Source organism: Phallusia mammillata, chromosome 6 (genome assembly GCF_965637545.1).
Source record: "Phallusia mammillata chromosome 6, kaPhaMamm4.hap1.1, whole genome shotgun sequence".
In the NCBI taxonomy this organism is placed as follows: domain Eukaryota; kingdom Metazoa; phylum Chordata; class Ascidiacea; order Phlebobranchia; family Ascidiidae; genus Phallusia; species Phallusia mammillata.
The window spans coordinates 24909715-24932129 of NC_137257.1; the positions used below are offsets into that span (position 1 = coordinate 24909715).

General features: G+C 35.7%; 2 protein-coding genes across 3 annotated transcripts; one reads left to right on the forward strand and one right to left on the reverse strand.

Annotated features, from left to right (window-relative positions):
- LOC145233146 (ER membrane protein complex subunit 1-like) lies at positions 1 to 18042 on the forward strand. Its single transcript, XM_080097815.1, has 21 exons — positions 1 to 162; positions 486 to 626; positions 2097 to 2221; positions 2568 to 2739; positions 3470 to 3616; positions 3960 to 4117; positions 5149 to 5239; positions 5962 to 6091; positions 8072 to 8183; positions 8895 to 9090; positions 9390 to 9497; positions 10134 to 10243; positions 10911 to 11083; positions 11555 to 11652; positions 12091 to 12297; positions 12615 to 12764; positions 13553 to 13666; positions 15847 to 15958; positions 16252 to 16396; positions 16788 to 16950; positions 17581 to 18042. The coding sequence occupies exons 1-21, from the start codon at positions 28 to 30 to the stop codon at positions 17725 to 17727; spliced, it is 2934 nt and encodes a 977-aa protein (XP_079953941.1). The 5' UTR covers positions 1 to 27; the 3' UTR covers positions 17728 to 18042.
- A 1263-nt stretch (positions 18043 to 19305) lies between these two features.
- On the reverse strand, positions 19306 to 21817 carry LOC145233148 (uncharacterized). Of its 2 annotated transcripts, XM_080097818.1 has the most exons (4): positions 21665 to 21815; positions 21169 to 21188; positions 21040 to 21101; positions 19306 to 19865 (listed from the first exon to the last, which is right to left on the reverse strand). In XM_080097818.1, the coding sequence occupies exons 1-4, from the start codon at positions 21744 to 21746 to the stop codon at positions 19790 to 19792; spliced, it is 240 nt and encodes a 79-aa protein (XP_079953944.1). In that variant the 5' UTR covers positions 21747 to 21815; the 3' UTR covers positions 19306 to 19789. The 2 variants fall into 2 exon arrangements, with proteins under 2 accessions (XP_079953944.1, XP_079953943.1); XM_080097817.1 differs by lacking the exon at positions 21169 to 21188 and having other exon boundaries at positions 21665 to 21817.
- Positions 21818 to 22415: the final 598 nt, after the last annotated feature.

A 22415-nucleotide genomic window follows, 5' to 3' on the forward strand; every position in this document is an offset into this window, starting at 1 on the left:
GTTTTGGAAAATCAAAGCGAAAGCGTGATGATGCTAAAAAAATCAGCAATGAACCGATACTTATATGTTTGTGTCGTAAGTGCATTATTTTTTGTCCTTTCGAACGCTTTATATGTTGACCAGATTGGAAAATATGACTGGACAAAGAATTTAATTGGAAAGGTATGTGAAAATAATTTTGCATTTGAATTTTGCGATTTAAAAACAGTGCATTGTAGTTATTGGATTAAACCGCAGTATAAAAAGTTGCCGACTTATTCTATGACATCTTTTTGTGAGCGTTACACCAATGAAATTAGCATAAGTTATACTAAATAATTTGCATGTTGCATATTTGAAAATGTAATGCACAAAAGGTTGATAAAAATACTTTAATTCATAGTCTTATTCTTCATGTAAATATAAGTTTAAGCTTTCTTGATTTTTATTAATTCAGTGATAATCTCTTATGGTCATCTTTGTAATCGGCACTTTTTGTTGTACAGGTAGAATTGGTTGCATTTGACAGTTCTGTGTCCATCAGTAAAAATGTATTTGTGGCTACTGACAAAAACGTTGTAGCGAGTATCAGTGCTAAAAATGGAAACATTAATTGGAGACGAACACTAGCTTTCAATGATGGAAAAGTAAGAGTCCGTAATAGTTTTATTTCGCCAGTTTATGCAAACCAGAATTGTTTATATTTGTTGCAAACAGACATATGTAGCATACTCTTTTGTAGGACTTTTCTATTTCACTATCAGCAAAACAATTTTAAAAAAAAATTGTGTAGTTTTTGGTAAAAAAAATCAACAGAGAAAGGTTTGCAACGATTGCGAATGTTCTCTACTGTGTTGTTATCATGAAAGTTGTGAAGTCAGTTAAAAAAAGATTTAACTCCGAATACATTTTCCAACACTCAGAAGTGAACTGACTTCGACTCAAAACAAAACATTTATGTTGCCCTTTGCCAAATTTATTGATGTTTTTTTAATTAATTTCATTCTGTTTCCAACTTTACAAAATAAAAATGACTTAAATGCTGACTCCATGCCTAAAAGTGCAAGTCTTTTGCCGGGGGCACAAACTTTTGCCGAGGTTATCATTAATAGTGATGGGACGATACCAGGTTTTGAAGCGAGTACCGAGTACGAGTACCACATGTATATACCTTCGATACCGAGTACGATTACTGAGTACTTAAGTACAGTGTTGTACTTAGTTGTATATCACCTGCTAATTTATCTGCCATGGCCGGCGTACAGGCGTGCACACACACATGCAGAAAAAAAATACGTAACCTGGCGGAACTTTTTCCCAAATTTGTACTGCCTGAAGCATATATTGGCACAAAGTTTTCAGTGTTCTTATAGTGTAAATCGGCCTTCGGTACTCGCACGTTGGTATCGAAAACTGAGACAAAATATTTCGATACCGAGTACGAGTATTGATACCACCGAAATCGATCGATACCGGGTACTCGTCCCATCACTAATCATTAATGCAGAAATTACTGGTTGTTTCATTTTCTTTTAGCTACTGTAGCGAAATTTTATTTGCTTGTTATTTTTTGTCACCGTCACTTATTGTTTTCGTTCTTTTTCGTTGTGTCACCTTAATTACGTTTTTGTGTTATGGCACCCTCGCTGCTTCCCCTTAGGAGTGATTAGTTGTGAAAGCGTTGATTGCGCCGGAATGTGCCTTCCTGTTCCGCATGCTTTAAATAGGGCGTCACTAGTCGAAGAGATGGCTTTTTCTCTGGGGGCCGTGAAACGTGGTGATATTGGTGTTGGTGGTGGGTTGCCAAGTGCCCGGTGTAACTTTGTTTTTACCTTGTTTTAAATATAAGTCGCGCCCATAAGCTAAACCAGTGTGAGGGAGTATAATTGGCTTTAGTGGTGAGCCGTTATTGCAGGGTTCTGGACCGGTTACGAATTAAGTAAGCAGGCTTGGTGCATAAGATCGATTTTTCAGGCCTGCCGAAATAATTCGGTAACACTACTATTTACAATTTTGTCTCTCATGACTTTGCCACTGGAATGAAAACCATTTTAAACTCACCTGAGTTCATGCAACCCTTATGTTAGTTGTATTATCTCTGCCAATTTTACTTGCAGATAAAGTCACTAAATCATGTTCGAGATGGAATTGTGTCCGTCACTGAGGCTGGCGTCGCTCGTGTTTTTGAAGCTTCAAGCGGCGTTACAAAGTGGGATGTAAATCTAGCAGCTTCCAAAACTGAGTATGTACTTTCATACGGTTTAATGGTTTTTAACACTAAATATTGCATTTCTATTATTGAATTTCACTATTTCTAATATTGACTGAATGCTTATTTTTATATGTTGTTAATCATGATAATTTTGGTGCCATATTTAATGCTTTGCAAAATCTAACTACTTTATTAGTAAAGTTCTTCACACCCTGAGCAAAGTCTTCTGATAACTTGAGTCTATCAAATATTTAATAAAAATCCAGTCATTGTTACCAATTGAATAAAAATAAAAAAGTCAAATTTATCATGTTGAACGGTTTTGATTGTAATTGTTTGTTTTTTCCATTGTTTAAACAAAAAACAATTTTTCTAGGGAGGAATTTTTGGTCCACCAGGTGGCAGTCTTGGAACAAAGTTACACGGAAGGAAATCTTTTAGTTGTTTTGACAAACACAGAAATCATAACTGCTTCTCTGTCTAAACATCATCCCAAAGTGAAATCAGTTGCATTTGATCAAGATATTAGCGGTGCAGAGTACAACAAGGTTTGATGAATCATATTTACTTGCATGGAGTAAGAAATATACATTTTTTGTGCAAACTAGACTTCATTTTCATGCTTCACTAGAATGTCATCACAGTACGCCAAGCACTCACCATCATATGGCAAGGCGTAGGCTAGAAAAATCTAGCCTGCGGTGGGATTCGAACCCACGACAGTCTTTTGAAATCGGTATGACGCCTTTGGTGGGCCTGGCGTACTGTGATTTACATATGAGTGTGCCGTGATCGCTGGTCTGCATCGACGCTTCAGGGCTGATCCCAGTTATGAATTTATGTTCATTAGAATGTAGCTCTTTTGTACATATTAAGGGCTTGGTTGTGGGTAGAATATTGGGAAATTAGTTTTTGGCCATGGATTTTTCAGATTTTTTGAGACCATTTTTAAGCACAGCGACTAAGTCTGTACTTCCTAAAGTAATTCTCAGCATTTCTAAGGGTGAAGCAACTATCACCATACCTCAGGGCAGACACACATTTAGCTAATTTTTGGTAGGTGGCGCAAAGAGCTGAATTATTTATTTAGCAATAGCCCTAACCGTGAGCATTTTTGGAGATATATCATTTTAAATGGGTAAATTGCTCTTTGTGCCACTTATCGAAAATTAGCTAAGTGTGGGTCTGCTGTGAAGTATCATGTTAGTAAATTTTCCACTTTTAAGATGGCAACCTATGGCTATAGCTTAATGATTAAGAAAATGTTGATTGCTTTAGCTGTTGATTGATTCACAAAGCAGTCAAATTCTCCATTTTCAACTGGAGTTGAGGAGAGGAATTTCGGTGACTGTGTATGATGCGAAACAACTGGAGATTATCTCTCAAGCCAATGTTCAAAATGATTGGCTTGCCACACTTGATACTGTAAGTTTTATCCGAATTCATCACTCATATACATTAAAAATTGTTTGTTTTTAATATGCCTGAGCCGCTGTGTTTGTTTTTACTGTGTAACCATGTGCACAATTATCAGCTTTCAAAGAGAAATACTGGGCATTACCAAATTTTGAGCAATTTTTAGAACTACCAATATGGCAAAGTAACTATTGAAAAAAAATGTTACAGTAAGTCAAAATCTGGCATGACATTATACCTCCTTTACTTTAAGCTTAGCATAGCACAAGTATTTTAATGTGATGTCCAACCACATTGGACATGTCCATTATTTCGCCTATTTACTGCTTAAACACATAATATACCTTATTAGGTTGCTGTTCTTGAGGGAAACCAGCTTTTGTACAGTTGCAATGAACCTGAATCTGAGATGTTGTATCTTGTCGACTTCACGAGCGGAAAAGTTCTGAATTCTGTTAGACTTGAGTTGTTTGATATCGAATCAGTTGCATCTATTGTCTCTGTCAGCAAGTAAGGAAACAAAAAGTTTTTGATTACGTTTTTATACCATATTGATCAACTTGGGCATATGGAAGCAAATACTTGCCTGGTAAGCATTACACAGATAAACTAATACTTTTTAAATCAACTTTCCCCCTGTTTTAGTTTAAATGTTTGCTGGAAACCCATGGGTCTGTTTTTCTAACACAATTTCAATAGATTTAAAAGTAAGTAGTCGAGAAAATGTGAAAATTTGGCAACACAAATACAACCAATGCAGTTTATAATAATCCAGTTAAACACAAATTCCATTTATTGCATATGTATGGCAAAATATAGTCTGTCATTAGACAAGAAAACATTCAGTTTACTGCAAGAAAAAGTGGGCAAAATTGAGTTGTCATTCTAATAATGTGAACTATCATTAAAAATGTACTTAAATTCTTAAAATTGGCTTAGACCTGAAAGCATTATTTAGTGATGGGACGATACCAGGTTTTGAAGCGAGTACCGATACCGAGTACGAGTACCACATGTATATACCTTCGATACCGAGTACGATTACCGAGTACTTAAGTACATTGTTGTACTTAGTTATAAATCACTGGCTAATTTATCTACCATAGTCGGGCTACAGGTGCACACACGCACATGCGCAAAAATGTAATCTCCACACGATAGCGAAAAAAAGATACGTAACCGGGCGAAACTTTTTCCCGATTTTGTGTTGTCCAAAGCAAATTTGGCATAAAGTTGCCTGTATTTTTATGTTGTAAACCGACCTTCGGTACTCGCATGTTGGTATCGAAAACTGGGACAAAATATTTTGATACCGAGTACGAGTATCGATACCACTGAAATCGTTCGATACCGAGTACCGGGTACCCGTCCCATCACTAGCATTATTGCAAACAAGTATATATGAATATTGAGGCTGCCAGGCCTAATGGTTTTATACCTTATGTGAAAGGCCAGTTTGATTTAGTATCAAAGGCCTGGTGTAATGTTATTTATCTGTAGTGGTAAATAAATGCTTATTTGTTCTATCCTGTATTCTGCAGCAAAGATGTGACAACTCATGGACCGAATGTTCTGTTACTTCATGGTCAAGGAAAAGTTTCTCACATAAAAGTTGATGATGGAGATGTGAAGGTTAGAAATCCAGATGTTTTGATTTAAATTGTTGCTTTTAAGTTTTATTCGTCTTATTAGCACAAATTCACTTAATGGCACAGCCTCCAGAAATTTCTTAGTCTTCCTGCACACAATGCTTAAAACCATGTTATATATAACACAAATTTGTCGTTCAACTGGTGCGATGCTAAACAAAATACTTGCTGTGTTACATTGTTTAATGCCGTGTTTAATGCAGGTCACTTGCAATAACAAAATTGGGGGGCGATGGAGAATAAATAGACAATTGGGGGTTACTGGAATAGATCTGTCCTATTAGAACAGAATACCTTACTTAGGCAAATTTGGTCATTTATGCATAAATCCAAACTAAGCAAAGTAGTATCGGTGTATAAACTTCAGCCATAATGGCTATTTTCTGTTAAGAGGGGTGTTTTAAAGTAAACTAGCTGTTTAAGGGGCAGTTTTGAAAGCATGTTTAAGAACACTTGTTGATAGAATGACAATTCAATGTTGTAAGTAAAAATATGAAAACTCATCAAGCAGTGTTTATAATGTCTTTAACAATTTGTGTTGTCATTTACATTAGTCTATGTTTACAATTTATACAAATTGTTTGTTTTTTTACTAAAGTTTGCTTAACAAATGATTGTTGTTTACATGTGATGTTATGTGTTAGTTCAGCAAAACCGTACAAAGCACTCTGGTAATATTAATAGCATTGGGATTTTTTGATTTAGATTGGCTGGAAAAAAGAGCTGAAGTCATTGAGGGAAGTCGTCACTAAGCAACTTGGTTCAGAAGAATACAGTTTCTTCACATCGATCGACAATCAAGATGTCACTATTACAGCTATGAGTGTGAAAACTGGTATGGTGATAAAATACAAAATTATTTTCATCCTACAAACTGAAAATTTGAGCTGACAATCCTTCAAAATATTACAGTTTAGAAACAATTATTCTGGAATATCCAGTTATTCCACTTTGAACATCCCTAATCACTGCTTTTACCCACAAAAGGATTTTAAAATGTAGGATTGTATTCTTTTTAAGAATAAGCATTGGTTGGTTATACAGACGAATCCGGTTAATCGCATCATCGATTTGCCAAGGGTATTTGATGCGATTAACCGGATTATGCGATAATCCGGTCGCTATGTAAACAGTACACGCCGTTAACAAAAGTGCTCATTTTCACTTCCCCAGCTGAAACAAAGTTGCCGTGACGCTCAACTATGGCAACGGAGCAGTATTTTCTCTTTTTTGTTGCCGAGAATTGAAAAAATTGCTGCTCTCAGCGCAATACATGACGTCATGCTTCCTAACTGTCGTGGCTGTGGTGCAATCGCTTAAGTGTGTTAAAGAAACAGTAGAAACGCACACACACACTCTAAAAAACTTTGGCACATTCTACAGCGCAAGGGCACTAAGGCGAGCTGCATCAGTTTCTATTATAACCCATTATTCAATTGACAAAAAGAATATTTGATTTTAGCAAAACTTTAACGACTCAGATTGTGGCGATACTTTCTAGCTTACTCAGCAAAACTGCAGCTGCAAGATTAGCGTGACTGTCACGTGATCAACGTGTGATCGCTGCTTCAAAAATTTAAAGCAGCAACAAATACTACAGGAATAAATGCCTCTCTTAATCGGTGTTTTACCTGATAAGTTGCGCAAGGTCACGAACAGAAGACAAAATATGGCAATCATTGACACGTTACCAACTACGTGAATCTAAACAACATAGTGTGATTACTTGCGATCTAACATTTTTTACAACCATTACGTGTTTGGCGGGTCATGAACAATATAACAGAAAACATTTTTAAACATTTGTTTTACATTTAACCTTGTTTAAATTTCAATACAGTTTAACACTTCGAATTTGGTGCAGTTCGCACTTAGCAAGAAATTACAATCAGCGTCTTTGCCGGAACACCAGTTTCGGAATTTTAACACGTTGAACTCTTTATTTAAACGCTTGATTTAAACTATTGGCGATTAGATAAGCCAATAAAAAAGAATCAATGTGCACGGCTGTGCGATAACGACTCCTTGTTATCGCACAGCGGTACACTGAACGCCGATTTAATCTTCTAATAACTTTTCCAAAATATTTTATGGTCGAGACGTGTCATTTTCAACGTTAGACGCGTTATTTGGTGTGGAATGCAAAAATGCATCTACGTCTTTTTCGCGTACATTACCTCCGGAGGATTTTACTATCATATCGTCGTTTTTTATTCCAAATACTCGGGCTGTTCGACTTTCACATAGAGATCATCAATCCAGTTAATCGCATATTTCGTAGAAAATCGATGCGAATATCCGGTTTATGCGATAAACCGGTATGCGATTAACCGGACGATTTTCTTAACAAACGATGGGCGACGGTTTGGGATTTTTAATTGTGATGCAATTAAACGGATTATGCGATTAACCGGTATGCGATTAACCGGATTCGTCTGTATAAGGCAAGATTTTCTCAGCCTTTATGTTTAACTGTGATTATGGCGGAGTTGTGTACTTGTAACAAACATTTGATGGAAGTTTTAAACTATGCAGACTTGGTTAGAAAACACTGGTTCAGCCTGATTTAGCAAATCCCATGTTATTTTGTTTTTGTGAGTTTGAATCTTTTCATTTTAAAGGTCAGCAGTCCCTGGTATACATGTAGGCCAAGTCATTTTTAATAATATCTCGCCAAATCGTTACATATATGTATGTGTATAAAACTAATACATTGGCACATGAAGCCATTACCATTTTGCCATTAAATGTGTAAATAGTCATAAACATTGTAAGTTTTGTCATTCTTTAGCTTATAGAAATAAATTTACTCCAGGTTTGACTGACGACAGTTTGACGATTCGTTACCAACTTCCTGCAAACACGGGTGAAATTTCTTCTATTCACATCAACATGTTCCTCAAGAGGACAACACCTATTGGATTCAGGTGCAATTATGCATAATTAAAGTTTGTCAAACACATTGACTGGTGTTTTTATTTTTAGTGATTATGACATCTTTATTGCTCTAAACCAGGGGTGCACATATTGCACCGCCACTCCTTCAATAGTCACTAATGCTGTCTGTATGTGTAGACTTGTACATGTAACTGGCCTAACATAAAAATCATGTTTCTGTAAGGACAAAAAATCTTTTTGAGATCAGTTTTTGAATTTAAATATGGAATAAATTTTCCCAAACACATCATTTAGCAGCTGTCAGTACAAAATTTACAAAAACATGTTTGAGGCTGTGAAAAATGTCTCCTAGGCTGCATAAGGTTGTATGCCTGTTGGTTGTACACCCCTGGTTTAAAACAACAGAACTAGATCAGTGATTCTTACCCTTTTTGTTATGGCTGAACCTCTATGATATTCTTCAGCCTTTGGTCGAACCACAACAAGTTACATCCTTGTTTTTTAACTCATTTGGTGCTTTTGAAAATATGCTTTGCCGCTCACGAAGGATGCACACAGTGTTCTTTTTTCTGTCAAATATATCATTAGCATTATCGAACCCCTGGGGATCGATCGCAACCCAGATTGAGAACCACTGGACTAGATGGTTTGAAAAGTAACCAAGCTGACTTACGCAAAGTATAATGGGACTCTTTAACCCAGTAAGAATCAAACCAACAAAAATCTTTTTTACTTTTCAGAGCATTGCTAACCACCACTGCGGACACAGTTTTGCTTGTTGCTCATCCAAATCGGTTGGCATGGCAACGGGATGAGTCCCTCGCCTCGATTTCATCTGCAAACATGTTGGATCTTCCCCTGTCGGATGGAGATGCAGGAATCGAAGCGGAGTTCGAGGAGGCAGAGAGGACATCGGTTCCTGACATGTTTGCTAAGGTTGCATTGGTTCACTTCATGTTGAAGTTAATGACAAATGTTTTGCCTAGAAACATTAAACCACAATGTATTTCCAGACAGTTATGTCAACTTTTAAGTTTTCTATTGCATAGCTTCTAATGCCTATTGCCCGATTTATACATCAAAGTACACCTTACTGAACAATTTATTTTTCATTTTTCAGTATCCTTCAGATATAACTGCTTGTGTTTTTTGAGATTTTTGCTCATTGGACTTTTCACAGATTTAAATTTTTTATTTTTGTGAAATGCAATAACTTATTTTGTACTTTTCCGCAGAGGGTGAAGGCCCAAGCATCTCAGGTAGTTTCTTTCTTCAAGCAAATGGCCAAAGAACTTGACGAGGGGACGTTGTTTAAACACAAAACAAGAGATCCACTTATTCAGGTACATGCGATTAGCTTTAACGTTAGAAAATATCAATTTTTACATGTAGCATATTACTTGAAAAATGCTGGCTTTTTTGCCATACAAAAGAGAAAGACTTTAACTGGTTTGTCTTGCATTATGTTACTGATAATGACAACAGTTTTATAAAAACATTTGAGTTATAAATGGTTAAATAATAATAGGGCCAAAACTGCAAATGTTCTGTTTGGTCGAGTACTGAGCATCTCACGATAATGCTCAGTTCTCAGCCGTGCACGCTTGGTGCATTGTGGCGCTACAAACATTCCCAATTCCATGCTAGTTTTGTAGCTTTTCAAGGTCCCTTACATCACCAGCAATATAATAAATTGTACAGGCCCTATAAGTACCCTTTTTTCCACAATCTAAAATATTGAAAGAAAAAACAGTAATTTATGTTCTTGGATACCCTTTCATACACCAGTTTCGTATGTTAGCATGGCATGAATGTGCAAATTTAATGCTGGGGTAAGTATGTGCAACTGCTTTGCCGAGCATCAAAAACAGCGATGCTCGGTACCAAGTACTCAGGTTCTGGCTCGGCCCTTCCCTCAAAATAACATGTTTCTGCAGCTGCCTTGGACATTTTGTTCTCAAAATACACTGTTTCTGCAGGTTGAAGGATTAACCAGGGATCCATTTTCACTTCATAAGATGATTGTTGTCGTCACAAAAGCTGGAAGCTTGTTTGGCATCGATAGTTTGAATGGAGAAGTGGTTTGGAGGTACGGTATAAATATTTACATTTACAGTAAGCCTCAATTAATCAGGATCTTCGCCTAATCCAGGGAAAACTTAGGTACAAATGATTTGTAATGTGGTATGGCTTGAACTAATCAATATTGGTTAATCTGGGTCTTTACCTAATCCGGACAAATTTTGGGTTCTAACAGGTCCGGACTAGCTGCGGTTTACTGTATATATATATATATATATGTTGTGGTATGTGTTCTTCTATATTCTGTTATCATAAGTTAAAAACTGTATCACTGTTTTTATATGTTTAAAGAGATTAAACAATTGGAATTTTAATTACTTTTTTGTATGGTAACTTTGTATTATAGGTAGAAAAAAATCAATGCAATAAAGTGAAATATTCTTTACTATATAATACACTAACTTGGTCTAAGCATTAAAATTGTTAAGTTGTTTTGGCTGATTCAGCAAAAAATAATTCAAAAAATAATTCCTTTCTGGCCCTAATTATCACTACTGGGTGAAAACTGATCTTAGTTTTTTTGCGATTCTATCATGTGTGAAGTGATAATTAGGGCCAGAAAGGTTTTGGTGAATCATATCATCTTATGTTAACGTTGCATAGTTGGTCTAATAAAAAGTTACACTTGTATTATTTGGTAATAGATTAGTTTTTTAAATGTCATTTTCATCCAGGTATTACTCAAGTCTTCTGACTGATCGCGACATACATTTATACGTACAACGAACCACTGCCCATTTTCCTCACCCCCCTCAGGCTCTCATACTGGGTCTCGACCCCCAACAGCAGCTTAACCCCGTATTGCTGGAGCTCAACCCAATCACTGGTGAAGTGGAAGACAAAACAGGTGAGAAATAAGTTTACCAGTAACAATTCCAGTCTTTGCATGTGTGGAGTTTGTGGGTGATGTGTTTCTTTTTTAATCTTTAAGTTCAAACTGTTTTTTTTAGTATTTTTGTTCCATGCTAAGAAAAAACTCTGAAAAAATTAAAGAACATACCTCAATAAGCATTTTTTTATTACTGTTATGTTAATGTCTGGAAAATGTCTGGAAATTGCATTTTTCTAATTTAGGTTAAGGGGACTTAGTTAAATGTTAAATGCAATAAGTTTACCAAACATCTCAAAAAGTTCATGAGAGTGTGACCAATTTTTCTTTGATTGCGTGTTTTTCCACTTTTTCTGCCATTGGGGACAATAAAGTCAACGCCATGACCTGAATACCCAGTTTGAATAGTCTGGCAGATTTTTTATGTGAAATTTATATCCTCAAAAGTTTTTGTGTTTAAATTTCCTCTAAATAAAGTGATCTTACCAGATGTACTTGGAGGCATAAAGAGTGCTATCATGCAGGCTACTCTACTTCCAAATCCAGATTCAAGTCATCTCCGACCTCTGCTTCTGTTAGACACAGATGTAAGGTTTTATTTATATTTTGGTGTTAAGCTTATGCATGTGACTTGCTTATGCCTAAACCTACTCTAATATGTCAAATAATACTATACTGCATTTAGTTCTTATATACAGTAAACCTCCGTTAATCCGGATCTTCGCATACTTTAGACAAAACTTGAGGTACAAATGATTTGTAATGTGGTAAGGCTTTAACTAATCGACATCGGTTAATCCGGATCTTCACCTAATCCTGAAAAATTTTGGGGTCCAAATAGGTTTGGATTAATCAAGGTTTACTGTATATGTTCAATAATGTTACTGAAAAAAACTTTGTATAATATTTATTTTGAATTCATTTTTTCAAATTTAACATAAAAAAAAATGCCTTGGCTACCTTTTTAGTCTTAAGTATTCTTAAGTCCAAGGCTTCATATTAAACCACTTTGTTTTTTATTTTAGTTAAATGTTCATCTTATCCCAAAAACAGCTGAAACTGAATCTGTGTTGAAGCAGTTGAATTTATACTTGTACGACATTAATTCACTAACTGGTCTCATTCGAAGTTTTTCAATTAAATCATCAAATGTGGCTAAACCAACATGGTCGGTCACAGTCCCAAACACCCACAGAATTATTCAGTTTGGTGGCAAACCATCGGGGGAAAAGGTAAAATTATTTGTTTGTTTTTTTCATTTTCTGCACTGTCCATGTGAACTGCTGTGATATAAAAATTACCTCCAAACAAAATCTTGCAATAATTTGTATTTTTTTAGGCCAATAGTTAAGGGTCCCCTTTTCTGGAGGGACAAAAAAGCCAATTTGCTTTGTTGCCGCATTGTGCCGTAACTGCCTTACTATTCACAAATGTCCTTTAGAGGGCACTGGTGCTTACTAGGAGAAGCACTCACGTAAATTTTCTCTCTTTTTCTACTATTTAACAGATTGTGAAGACATACAATCTTATAAATATTACAATATTTTAGATTGACTCTCTAGGAAGACCTCTAGCAGATAGAAGTGTTTTGTTCAAGTATCTCAATCCCAATGTGGTAGCTGTGTTAAGTGAATCATTGGAGCAAAACGTAGATCGATGCTCGCTGATGTTGTTCCTCATTGATGCTGTTACCGGACAAGTAAGTTGTCAATCAATCTGGGACTTTGAACTGTCAAGTTTTTACTCTAAGCAGTTTGACAATACTGTATTGGCTTTGGAGAACCTTACCAGCTTGAACTTAGTATGTTTAATATGTTTCAAATACTTTCTTAATGTTGGGCACCATACACATTGTACTAGCACCAACATATAGTTGGTAGCATAGGTTGAAACACAAATCATTCGAATGTGGTGGAAAACCAGCTAGACTTTTTATCAATAACTTTTTGTTTGGGATATGATAACAAAGTTGATTGCACTGTTATAAAGTTCCACTCTCTTATCGGTTAGCCCAGTGGTTCCCAAACTTTTTTCTTTTAAGGCGCATTTTAGAAAAAACAAAAATTATTTGGCGCACTTCGAACATTTCAATAATTTTTTAGCTGATAAAGGCACTAACTATGAGGTCATAAAGCCGCTATACAGGTCACTTTCATAGTTAAATAGCCTAGTTAAACATCTCAGAGACGTGGAGCATGTTGGTCTAGTGGTCTAAGCACCTGGTACTACTACTCTACTTGATTGATTTTAATTTCAATATTTTTTGCGGCACACCTAATGACATCTGGCGGCGCACCAGTGTGCTGCGGCGCATAGTTTGGGAACCACTGAGTTAGCCGTAGCACCAGCTTGCAATGTTGGTTTTTGTGTAATGAAATCAAATTATCTGGTGAATACTTTAACATTGCATAACAATTTTTCCATTGCACGTTGCAGTCCATATTGCAAAAATCATTTCTGTTTAATTTAATTCTGTTTTGTTTGTAGATGATCCATTCAATTGTTCACAAAAGGTCCCAAGGTCCAGTTCATCTTGTTCATTCAGAAAACTGGCTTCTCTATTCTTACAGAAATGCTAAGTTGAGAAGAATTGAAGTTTCAGTAAGTCTGTTATTGAAAAAAACCTAGTGTATTGCACCATACTCTAGTTCAGGGCTTCCCAAACTGGGGGTCGCGATCCCGGTAGGGGTCGCTTAACAAACTTGAGGGGTCGCAGAGAGATTTACCAAAAATTATGTCGGGGGGGCCTTTGTATAACGTCACAACAGCATCTTTGTTCAAGCTACGTATAGGTTTTAAAACGTATCCGGCTAAGCCAGGGATGGCGAACCACTGACCCGTAGGTCACGAAGTGACCCGCCACGTGAATTTTAGTTGACCCACTTGTCGTTTTTTTTACAATTTAGACTGATTGCTATAGATAGGGTTACCAGACTTTCAAGATTAAAAAGCAACGCAACAGTTAAATTTAAGCCCCTTGCCAGATTGCCTATTGTCTTAAAATACAGCAATACAACAACTTGAAACGATTTGTTGTAACTTTGTTAACGCTGTTCGGTTCAACATATTCATGCGAATCCTTGTTTTTACACATGAATTTGGTAAAATCAAGTGCCAGGAATCGTCTTAGCTCAGATATGACTGCTGCTTGTATTAAGCTGAAAACTATCTAGGATTGCAAGGCTTGCAGACAAGATGCTTAAGCTTCTCATTGACATTCACATATTATAAAAAATGTGACCCACCTTGTTTTCTTTTTGAATTATGATCTCATGTATGACCCATTCAACTAAAAAGGTTCGCCATCCCTGGGCTAAGCGCAAACGAGTTTAATTGTAGTGACGCCATTGATCGAACAGACGTCAGTTGAAACGCAACAATTGCGATTGTTTTGAAATACACAGGTATTTTAATGCAACATAAACATGACATATAGGGTTATAGACTAACGTATTGTTTGGCGCAATAACTTTCTCTAATAAAAAATAAAATAGGTAATAAATTTACGATTTCTAAGCAGTGTTTAATATCCGTTTGCAAAGCACTGCAACGGCCTAAACTTGGTCCAAGGTGACCTCAGTTTAGGCGTCAACAATACATGATTTAAAAAATGAATTGGTTTTACTTCTATTTTCCGCCCTAACAAATTACTTAAAACCTAACCCGTTGTTAAAGTTGCCGATTCGGCAAATCCTCCTTTACGTACGTGGTAAGTTCTCGACGCACAGCAAACGTCCAAACCACACGAAGAAATTGTGACAAGTGCATATTTGCAAAACAATTTGACAGAAACTAAAGGCTGAAGCACGTAAAAGTTTAAACGTGTAAAGTAGTAGATATCGAGTACCGGTAGTTGTTTTTAGTTTTCGCTCGAATTAGGCGTTTCAATAAATACAACAAACGTATCATATTATCCGTGAAGGGTCGCGGAAAATTTTAGATTAAAAGGGGTCGCGTTTAAAAAAGTTTGGGAAGCCCTGCAGTGTTTTGTTTCTGAATAGGGTTACACAACCACTTAAAATGCTGATGCACATTTTTTTCCATCTTGTAGAACTAACATGTTGCGAGCAACATTTTTTAGTGTTACTTTTTTACATATACATCTTTTATTATGTTTTATCCTGTGGGTTTTTAGGAACTGAAGATGCCAGTTGGCGAAATATATATATTCTATGTAAATTCATGTAAATTCAAACCGAATATTCGGCGTTTTTGCCGAATAAATTCGGCCGAATCAACCGAATTATTCATGGTGTCACGCAAAGTCGTATCCCAGGCGTTTGACATGAAAACAGAAGTTTATCTACCAGGCAGTAGTGCAGAATGGTTGTGTCTCGTCCTTATTTTAGTTCTGTGGGGTTTAACATTGCCTCAAGCATGATTGCCGAACCCGATAATGAATTACTGATTTTTTGTCCGCAGTAGGAAAAGCGTCAATGTGTTAAAAAATATAAAGATTGACACGATTTTCGTTGGTTCTAAGCAGAAAGGAAACGTTTAACGCTTTAAATGGGTGTTTGTAAGCGAATCGCAACAAATTATTCGGCCGAAACTGAATCTTTGCAAAAGTGGCCGATTCGGCCGAATAAATTCGGCAAACCGAATATTCGGTACACCTCTAGTTTTTACACACTTTGTTTACTTTTTTTGCAATGTTTTGAACTTTTCTACCCTATAGCTTTCTGTTTTTGTTGTAGCACTATTGATAACTTTAAGTCTAATGGATCATTGAAAACTAACACCAAATAAATACTTTAAGAGTTGATTGCTTTTTGTTGCAGGCACTAGAAATGTATGAAGGCAAAACCCAATTTAACAGCACAAGTTTTTCATCATTTCATGTGCGACCCAATCCACCCACTATTCTGCAACAGGCCTATATTTTTCCATATGGTCAGTAGAATACGGTTTAATTTTTACAAAATTTACAACAACGAGAATTGTTCTGAACAAAAGTTTTGTTCAACAGTTGATAAAAATTATTTACTTATTAGTCAGTTGTTTTCTTATCTTTTGTTATAGTGCGGATGTTTAAAAATTGTTTGTTAGATTTTTTTGTTCAAATCTTTTGTACAAAATGTTATTGGTGTAAACTATTTAACAACAATCTACATCTGTTACATGACCAATGAGAAAATTACTGGTCAAATATGGGTTATTATTGCAGTATTTTGGAAACTTTTCAGGTATTTCTAGTATTGGAGTTTCAAAAACAGAGAAAGGAATTACTTCTCGACAAATTTTGTTTGGTTTGAAAAAAGGTTCTTTGTTTGGAATTCCTCGAAAACTTTTTGACCCAAGAAGATCATTGCACCCTAATGAAAAACATAGGTATATGAATATTGCATGGTTTTTTTAAAGTCCCTTAGCAACAATACAACAACATAGCAAGTTTAGAATATTATATAAATAACTACAATGCATTTATTTATCAAGAATTTTTTCATACTTTTTTGCACTTTTTTTATTACTGTCCAACTATTTCTAGTTTATGGAAATACTAAAATCTAACCCAAATTGTATCCAACATGCTAACTTAGTTTCCCAAAGAAACTGTGCGCCTGCCATCTATCCACCAAGTGTGCCCTCAACTTTGTCACGTGTTTTAACGTCTAAACGTTGCGCAGCTATTTCCTTCGTGGTGAATATTTTAGCGCAATTGTGCTACTACCATTTTGCCTGGCGAAATAAACTCAACTCAACCTTGTCATTATTTTTGCAGAGAAGAAGGAATAATGCCATATTCCCCAGAAGTTCCAGTTCCACCGGAATTATTTTTGTCTTACAATCTAACACTGGAACAAATTGATGGAATTTATTGTGCACCTTCTGCATTGGAATCAACCAGTCTCGTTTTCACAACTGGCCTTGACCTTTTTTTCACGGTAATCTGTGTTTTTCTAATTCAAATTTTGATGATGCTGGTTATCGTGTTTTTTTGTTGAAGGTTTTTTGTATTTAGTCCTTTAATGTGGTAAAACCAGTGGTGGGATTCAGTCGGTTCGCACCGGTTCTATAGAACCGTGTCACGAAATATTACAAGATGAGCGAACCGGTTAACATTACTGGTTACTGTCAATTGACTTTTTGTAACAGAACCGGCTGAAAAATATGACTTTTGTGATAGAACCGACTGACAAAAAATTAAATCCCACCACTGGGTAAAACCTTTTTTTTGTAGTGTTTCTCAACCAAAAGTCTGTGTACTCAGTTTTTTTATGAATCCATGACCAGTTTGTAATATACAAAAATATGTTTATCGTATTAAAGTAAAAATTGTGGAAGACACTAAAAGGTTGAGAAACACTGTGTAAATAATTTTCTGTGTATTATTAGGAATAGAACATCATTTTTTAACCATAAATTTTGTCTGAGCCAGGGACACTTATTTCTGAGTTCTTATAGGCTAAATTCACTTACATTTATACAATTGATAATTACACATACATTTATATATTGTAGGCTTCAATATGCACACATGTTAGTAATAATATCACATGTACTATTCTCCACAGAGAACACAACCATCAAAAATGTTTGATGTCCTGAAAGAAGATTTTGATCACATGTTTATCGGTGCAGTGTTAATTGGATTGTTTATTGCTGCTCTTGTTACGAGGAGGTTATCTCAAGTCAAACAACTCAACAAGTCATGGAGATGATCTATAATATGTTGTTTAAAATTAGTTAGGAAATTATTTATATTCCAAGGGGCTCAAATGGGTACAATACCTTCAATGTTATTGTTGTTATTTGTTATGCAATGGAAAAGTGTTTTTTTATTGAATGACCTTGAAGGATAGAAATCATACGAAATGCTGCTAACAATTCTATTCAATTTCAACATGCTTTTGGTGGAAACAAGCTGCTTTATGTGGAAAAATTTGTTTATCAAGACTTATTCTGAAGATTGAGCTGCTTTTTCAATATTGATTCTTTAATTTTGCAGTATCCAAGAATAAAATTTTGATTTATTATTTTCGGCATACAGATTGAATATCACGTAAGTATGAAACTTAGCTCTCAAGAGAAAGAAAACGATTGCTGCCTACATCTTGTTTTGCTTTGTTTTAGGCTATGTGTGTACAACAAAAAGGTATTTGTCTACATATGTTTTGAATACATAATTCAAAATGTATGGTAGGTAAAGGCCTTTGTGCTGTCGTTCAAGAATGGTCTTTCCTGCTGTTCTTTTTGCAGAGGTCTATAAGTTCCGACATAGTAGCTTTTTTTCCATAACTAGGTCTTCGAACATCAATTCGTTATCAAAATCAGCACTGAAACGTTAATAGCAGAACAATTGTGTGTAAATCGTACGTCGTTTAGACTTTAGAGGTGCTTTCTGCTTTGCCGGTTGAAGCCTACTTAATGTGTTCCATGCAGCAAATTACACGCTAGGAAGACCGGTTGGGTCCTTCCGTTTATTTGCTACAACTTTTTTATTTACGTTTTAACGATTTGAATTGTGAGTTCTTGCATGGTAGTACTTGGCTGGCAACTTACAAATCTATGAATGATACGTGGTCAGCAAATACTTGAAATCAATGTGAGCTGTAGGGAAATCCCCCGAAAAAGTCCCTGCCGAATTTTGACGCAAAATCACTTTGTTGGTAATGTGGCAAAGGTAAAAAGCTTCTGCTGAATCTAAGCAGTAGGCGCCCCTGCCAAATCGACCTTTCATCGATTGAGCCACCTAGAAGCAACTGTGCCCCTAGGTTAAATTGTTGTTACCAGACGTCCAAATTTTATGTTAATGTTCCAATACACGGAATGTTCCCGGCGTTTTTTTATAATAAAACCTTATCCCAACTTTAATAGCTCTAACCGTCAGCAATTTAACCCGATTTGTAGCGGTTTTCACGACGTCACGCAATATCCCGCAACATTCAGCGTTTTAGTGTCACCCGAAATAGCCAATCTTTGATTAACGTTTTAACAATCTCTGGTGTTTGTTATTTAAAGTGTATTGGTAGCCTACCTTTCCTTCAAAGCAGCACACTGAACATATACTGGCTTTAGCCTACCTTTGGCATTGAAAACCTCTTAAGGAGTTTTCAACAATTATGAAATACACCCTTGTCTGCAAATTGGAACTATTTTATTTGTTACGTCACAACTAAAAAAGCGTTGAGGCGTGTGTTTGTGGTCAACAAAAATATAATTAACTTCAGGGAGGTAATGAACAATTATTATAAAAGTGAAGGTAGATTCGATTCTAAAAAAATAGATCACAATATATATTAGAACGGGCACGACTCATTTTATTTGGGGAAAAATATGTGATCTATTATAAAGGATTCAAAAGTTATAGTTGGTTTTAAAAATCCACATATTTTTTTTTGCTTTGAGAAACGTCATAACGTTTGGTTCGCAAAAATTCCTTTAGTTCACAAATAGCCTATAACAAAAATAATTTTAATTTTGTAGAAACCGAAATCACTAAATATATCTTGCATTTAAAACTTGTTTTTTTTTTTTTTTTTTTTACTCACATTTTGCCAACAGTTATTATCATACATGAGATCAAGCATACGCTGCCGATACTATATCATGCATAAAATATGCTTAATATAAATGTCTTTTTTCGGGGCCCGTCATAAAAATACACTTAATCCCATTTCACACAATTAAGGCTTTTTACTAAAAAAGTAAAAATAAACATTTTCATAATTTTTCGTGGTTTCGTTTTCTTATGGTGATCAACATGTTGGTTTCGTTGTTGTTTCACGGACATTTGCAGCCAGGTTCGCATTTCATCGTGTAGTAGGTGTTGGTTGTCTCGTTTACCAAAACAGAACATCTGCAGAAATGGTAATTATTATTTTTCGATGTAAAGGCACCAAACCAATAAATGATAAGCTGCAGACAGTGCACACTGTTTCGACCTATTCGGTCTCATCAGTGCAGCTGGTGACGAGAGATTGGCCGCATTGGCTAGTGTATCGGCCACTTGTGAGCCAGTTTCATCTGCGCTGTAGCCTATGCCCAGTCGCACAGACTAGGTGAGGCATGGATATTTTACCCTGTTACTCCCAGCAAACTGGAGTGCCGTTGGATGGCTACACTAGCCAATACGGCCGATCTTTTGTCACTAGCTGCACTGCTGAGACCTTTTAGGTCAAAATATACTGGCAATATTTTCCACCTAACCATCGACGCATAGACATACTGTAGTGCACAAAATTTACAATGCATTCGCGCCAACCTTAAGCTCTAAACATGTCACATCTAAAGACTGAAGCTCTAAATGTGAGTGTATTTTTTTCCGGAAAATTCCAGGTTGTTTTGCAACCAATTCTGTTGTTTGTTCGCCTAGACGGGGTCGGCAAACGAGTCATATGTTTTTACCATGTTCCGAAGGCTAGGTTTTAATTGTCAAAGGTTATCTCGACACAAAGAATTTGGGTTCATAGTTGTTTTGCAATGATCAATTGTTTTGCATGTTGTGGTTGTTTCATGTTGTTGCAAGGACTACACGGGGAAACAGAGGCCTCAGATTTCATGTGTGACATGAAAACTTCCGCTCTTGTTGATTGCAACAATATTTTGAAGCCAACGAAAATATTTGTTTCAAATTTAAATTCTATTTTTACAGTTGTCTGTCAAAAATCTGTTTTCGTCTTTTTATAAGAGTTGCCTGTTGTTGGGAAACTTTAAGCAATTCAAGAAAAGGACGCGACTTTGGCATAAAAAACTCGTAAACTTATTATAAAAAAAGAAAAAATATGAAAAATTTACGAAAGTAATTTATAAAATGCAAATATTGGGCCATGATAAAATTAATACCATCTACAAACTGTTACCTCCTATTAAAAAATTCAACTTTAAAGCAAATCCAAAACAAGAAAAGACTTGAACAAACAGATCTTTTAGCGCTAGAAATTTTTGCATGTACTTTGTAAAATGTTTCAAATAAAAGCCATATTAAAATAACTACGAACCAAAAACATCGAATGTTACAATGAAAAACTTACTGGATGCATCTCATGCCATCGATCTTTCTGGTGGCTATGGTTCGTCGCACCGTGAGATGAAACTACAAAAAAATTTAAATTAAGTGCCACTGTTTATGACACTTGAAAGTAACCACAGCACAAACTTACTTCCCCCATTCTCGATCCACCTGTAAGAAAATAAACAAAAAAGCTAGTCACACACCACACATACACTATACTGTCTGCCAAATTTTACAATGTTTGTGGTCAATAAGCAAAAAGTCTATGAATCCTATCCAAACATTAAACTTGATTTTATTTATTTTTCCTCATTTCAGTTTGGTAACATTTTTATTTACTGTTTAAGGCATCTGGGGCTTTTTAGAGAATTTGGCATTAGTAAAAAAAACTTCCAAATTCGGTGTCGGTCCAAAAATGCTTTAATATGTTTAATCAAATTATTCCTTGTCACACTTCAACCTGCTTTTTGCGCAGCTTGTCGACAATAATTTACAAAATTTACAATACAATTACAAAGATTTTGTGCACGAAACGAAATTAAAGACGTAAGTATTTGGTTATTTAAATAAAAGTACATCGTTTCAGATTGAGTGTAAAATATTGTAGGTCAAAGTGATTAAAGCATAAAATCTTTTCAGCTTACCCACATAGCCTCCATCGATATTTTGACAAATTAAAATTGTCATCAGTATAACACCGAACAAAAACATGCATAATATCTTCATATTTACTTGATTTGCTTACGTTTATCTCCGAAACGTAATGAAGTCTTAAAACTGTTCACGGGACTTTTATACTAAACGCAATTACCTGTGATTTTCCGCAAAGACAATTTTCCATTAGTTTCGAGTCCTGAGCCGGTATTGCAAGGCTATTTGCGTCGCAATCAACGTCTGTATTTGATGTGAACGCTTTTGGATTCCAAGAGCTTCAAAGGTCTTGTCACGTGATGACGTACGCTTCAAAAGAGTGACGCTAATTGTTCGCGTGCTAATTAGCATCAAAACAGGAGGGAGAAATGATAATGGCTTCCTGTTGTTTGAAATCTTGTTGCGAAGAACCCGCCAAATTGCCACTGATAAGTGTGAAACAAGCTATTTATGAGATATTTGAAGTTGCTAGCAAGCCCGCCCCAAAACGTTCTGGTCGAAACCGAATATTCGCCCACAAGGCTAAATAATTTCAGCGAAATCTAAATTCCCGATTCTGATTGATGTTTTCAACTGAATCTTGCGTTGTTGATGCAAGTGAGCTGGTTAATGTCACTCGAAAAAAACTTTTACAATGCGTAAGCTTTATTTAACTTTTAATATTTTGCAGACAACGTGGCTCGTATTTTTTAGATGCAACAATTAGTTGATTTATGATGTTTCATATTGGCGATATTGTGAGAA

Coding starts and splice junctions, on each gene's coding strand:
- LOC145233146 (XM_080097815.1), top strand. CDS start 28: ATGATGCTAAAAAAATCAGCAATGAACCGATACTTATATGTTTGTGTC. Junction 2,740..3,469: donor GCGGTGCAGAGTACAACAAG/GTTTGATGAATC, acceptor TGATTGCTTTAG/CTGTTGATTGATTCACAAAG. Junction 11,653..12,090: donor TGCTTCTGTTAGACACAGAT/GTAAGGTTTTAT, acceptor TTTTTATTTTAG/TTAAATGTTCATCTTATCCC.
- LOC145233148 (XM_080097817.1), bottom strand. CDS start 21,746: ATGAAGATATTATGCATGTTTTTGTTCGGTGTTATACTGATGACAATT. Junction 21,102..21,664: donor TATCGATGGAGGCTATGTGG/GTAAGCTGAAAA, acceptor ATTTTTTTGTAG/TTTCATCTCACGGTGCGACG. Junction 19,866..21,039: donor GATGGCATGAGATGCATCCA/GTAAGTTTTTCA, acceptor CCATTTCTGCAG/ATGTTCTGTTTTGGTAAACG.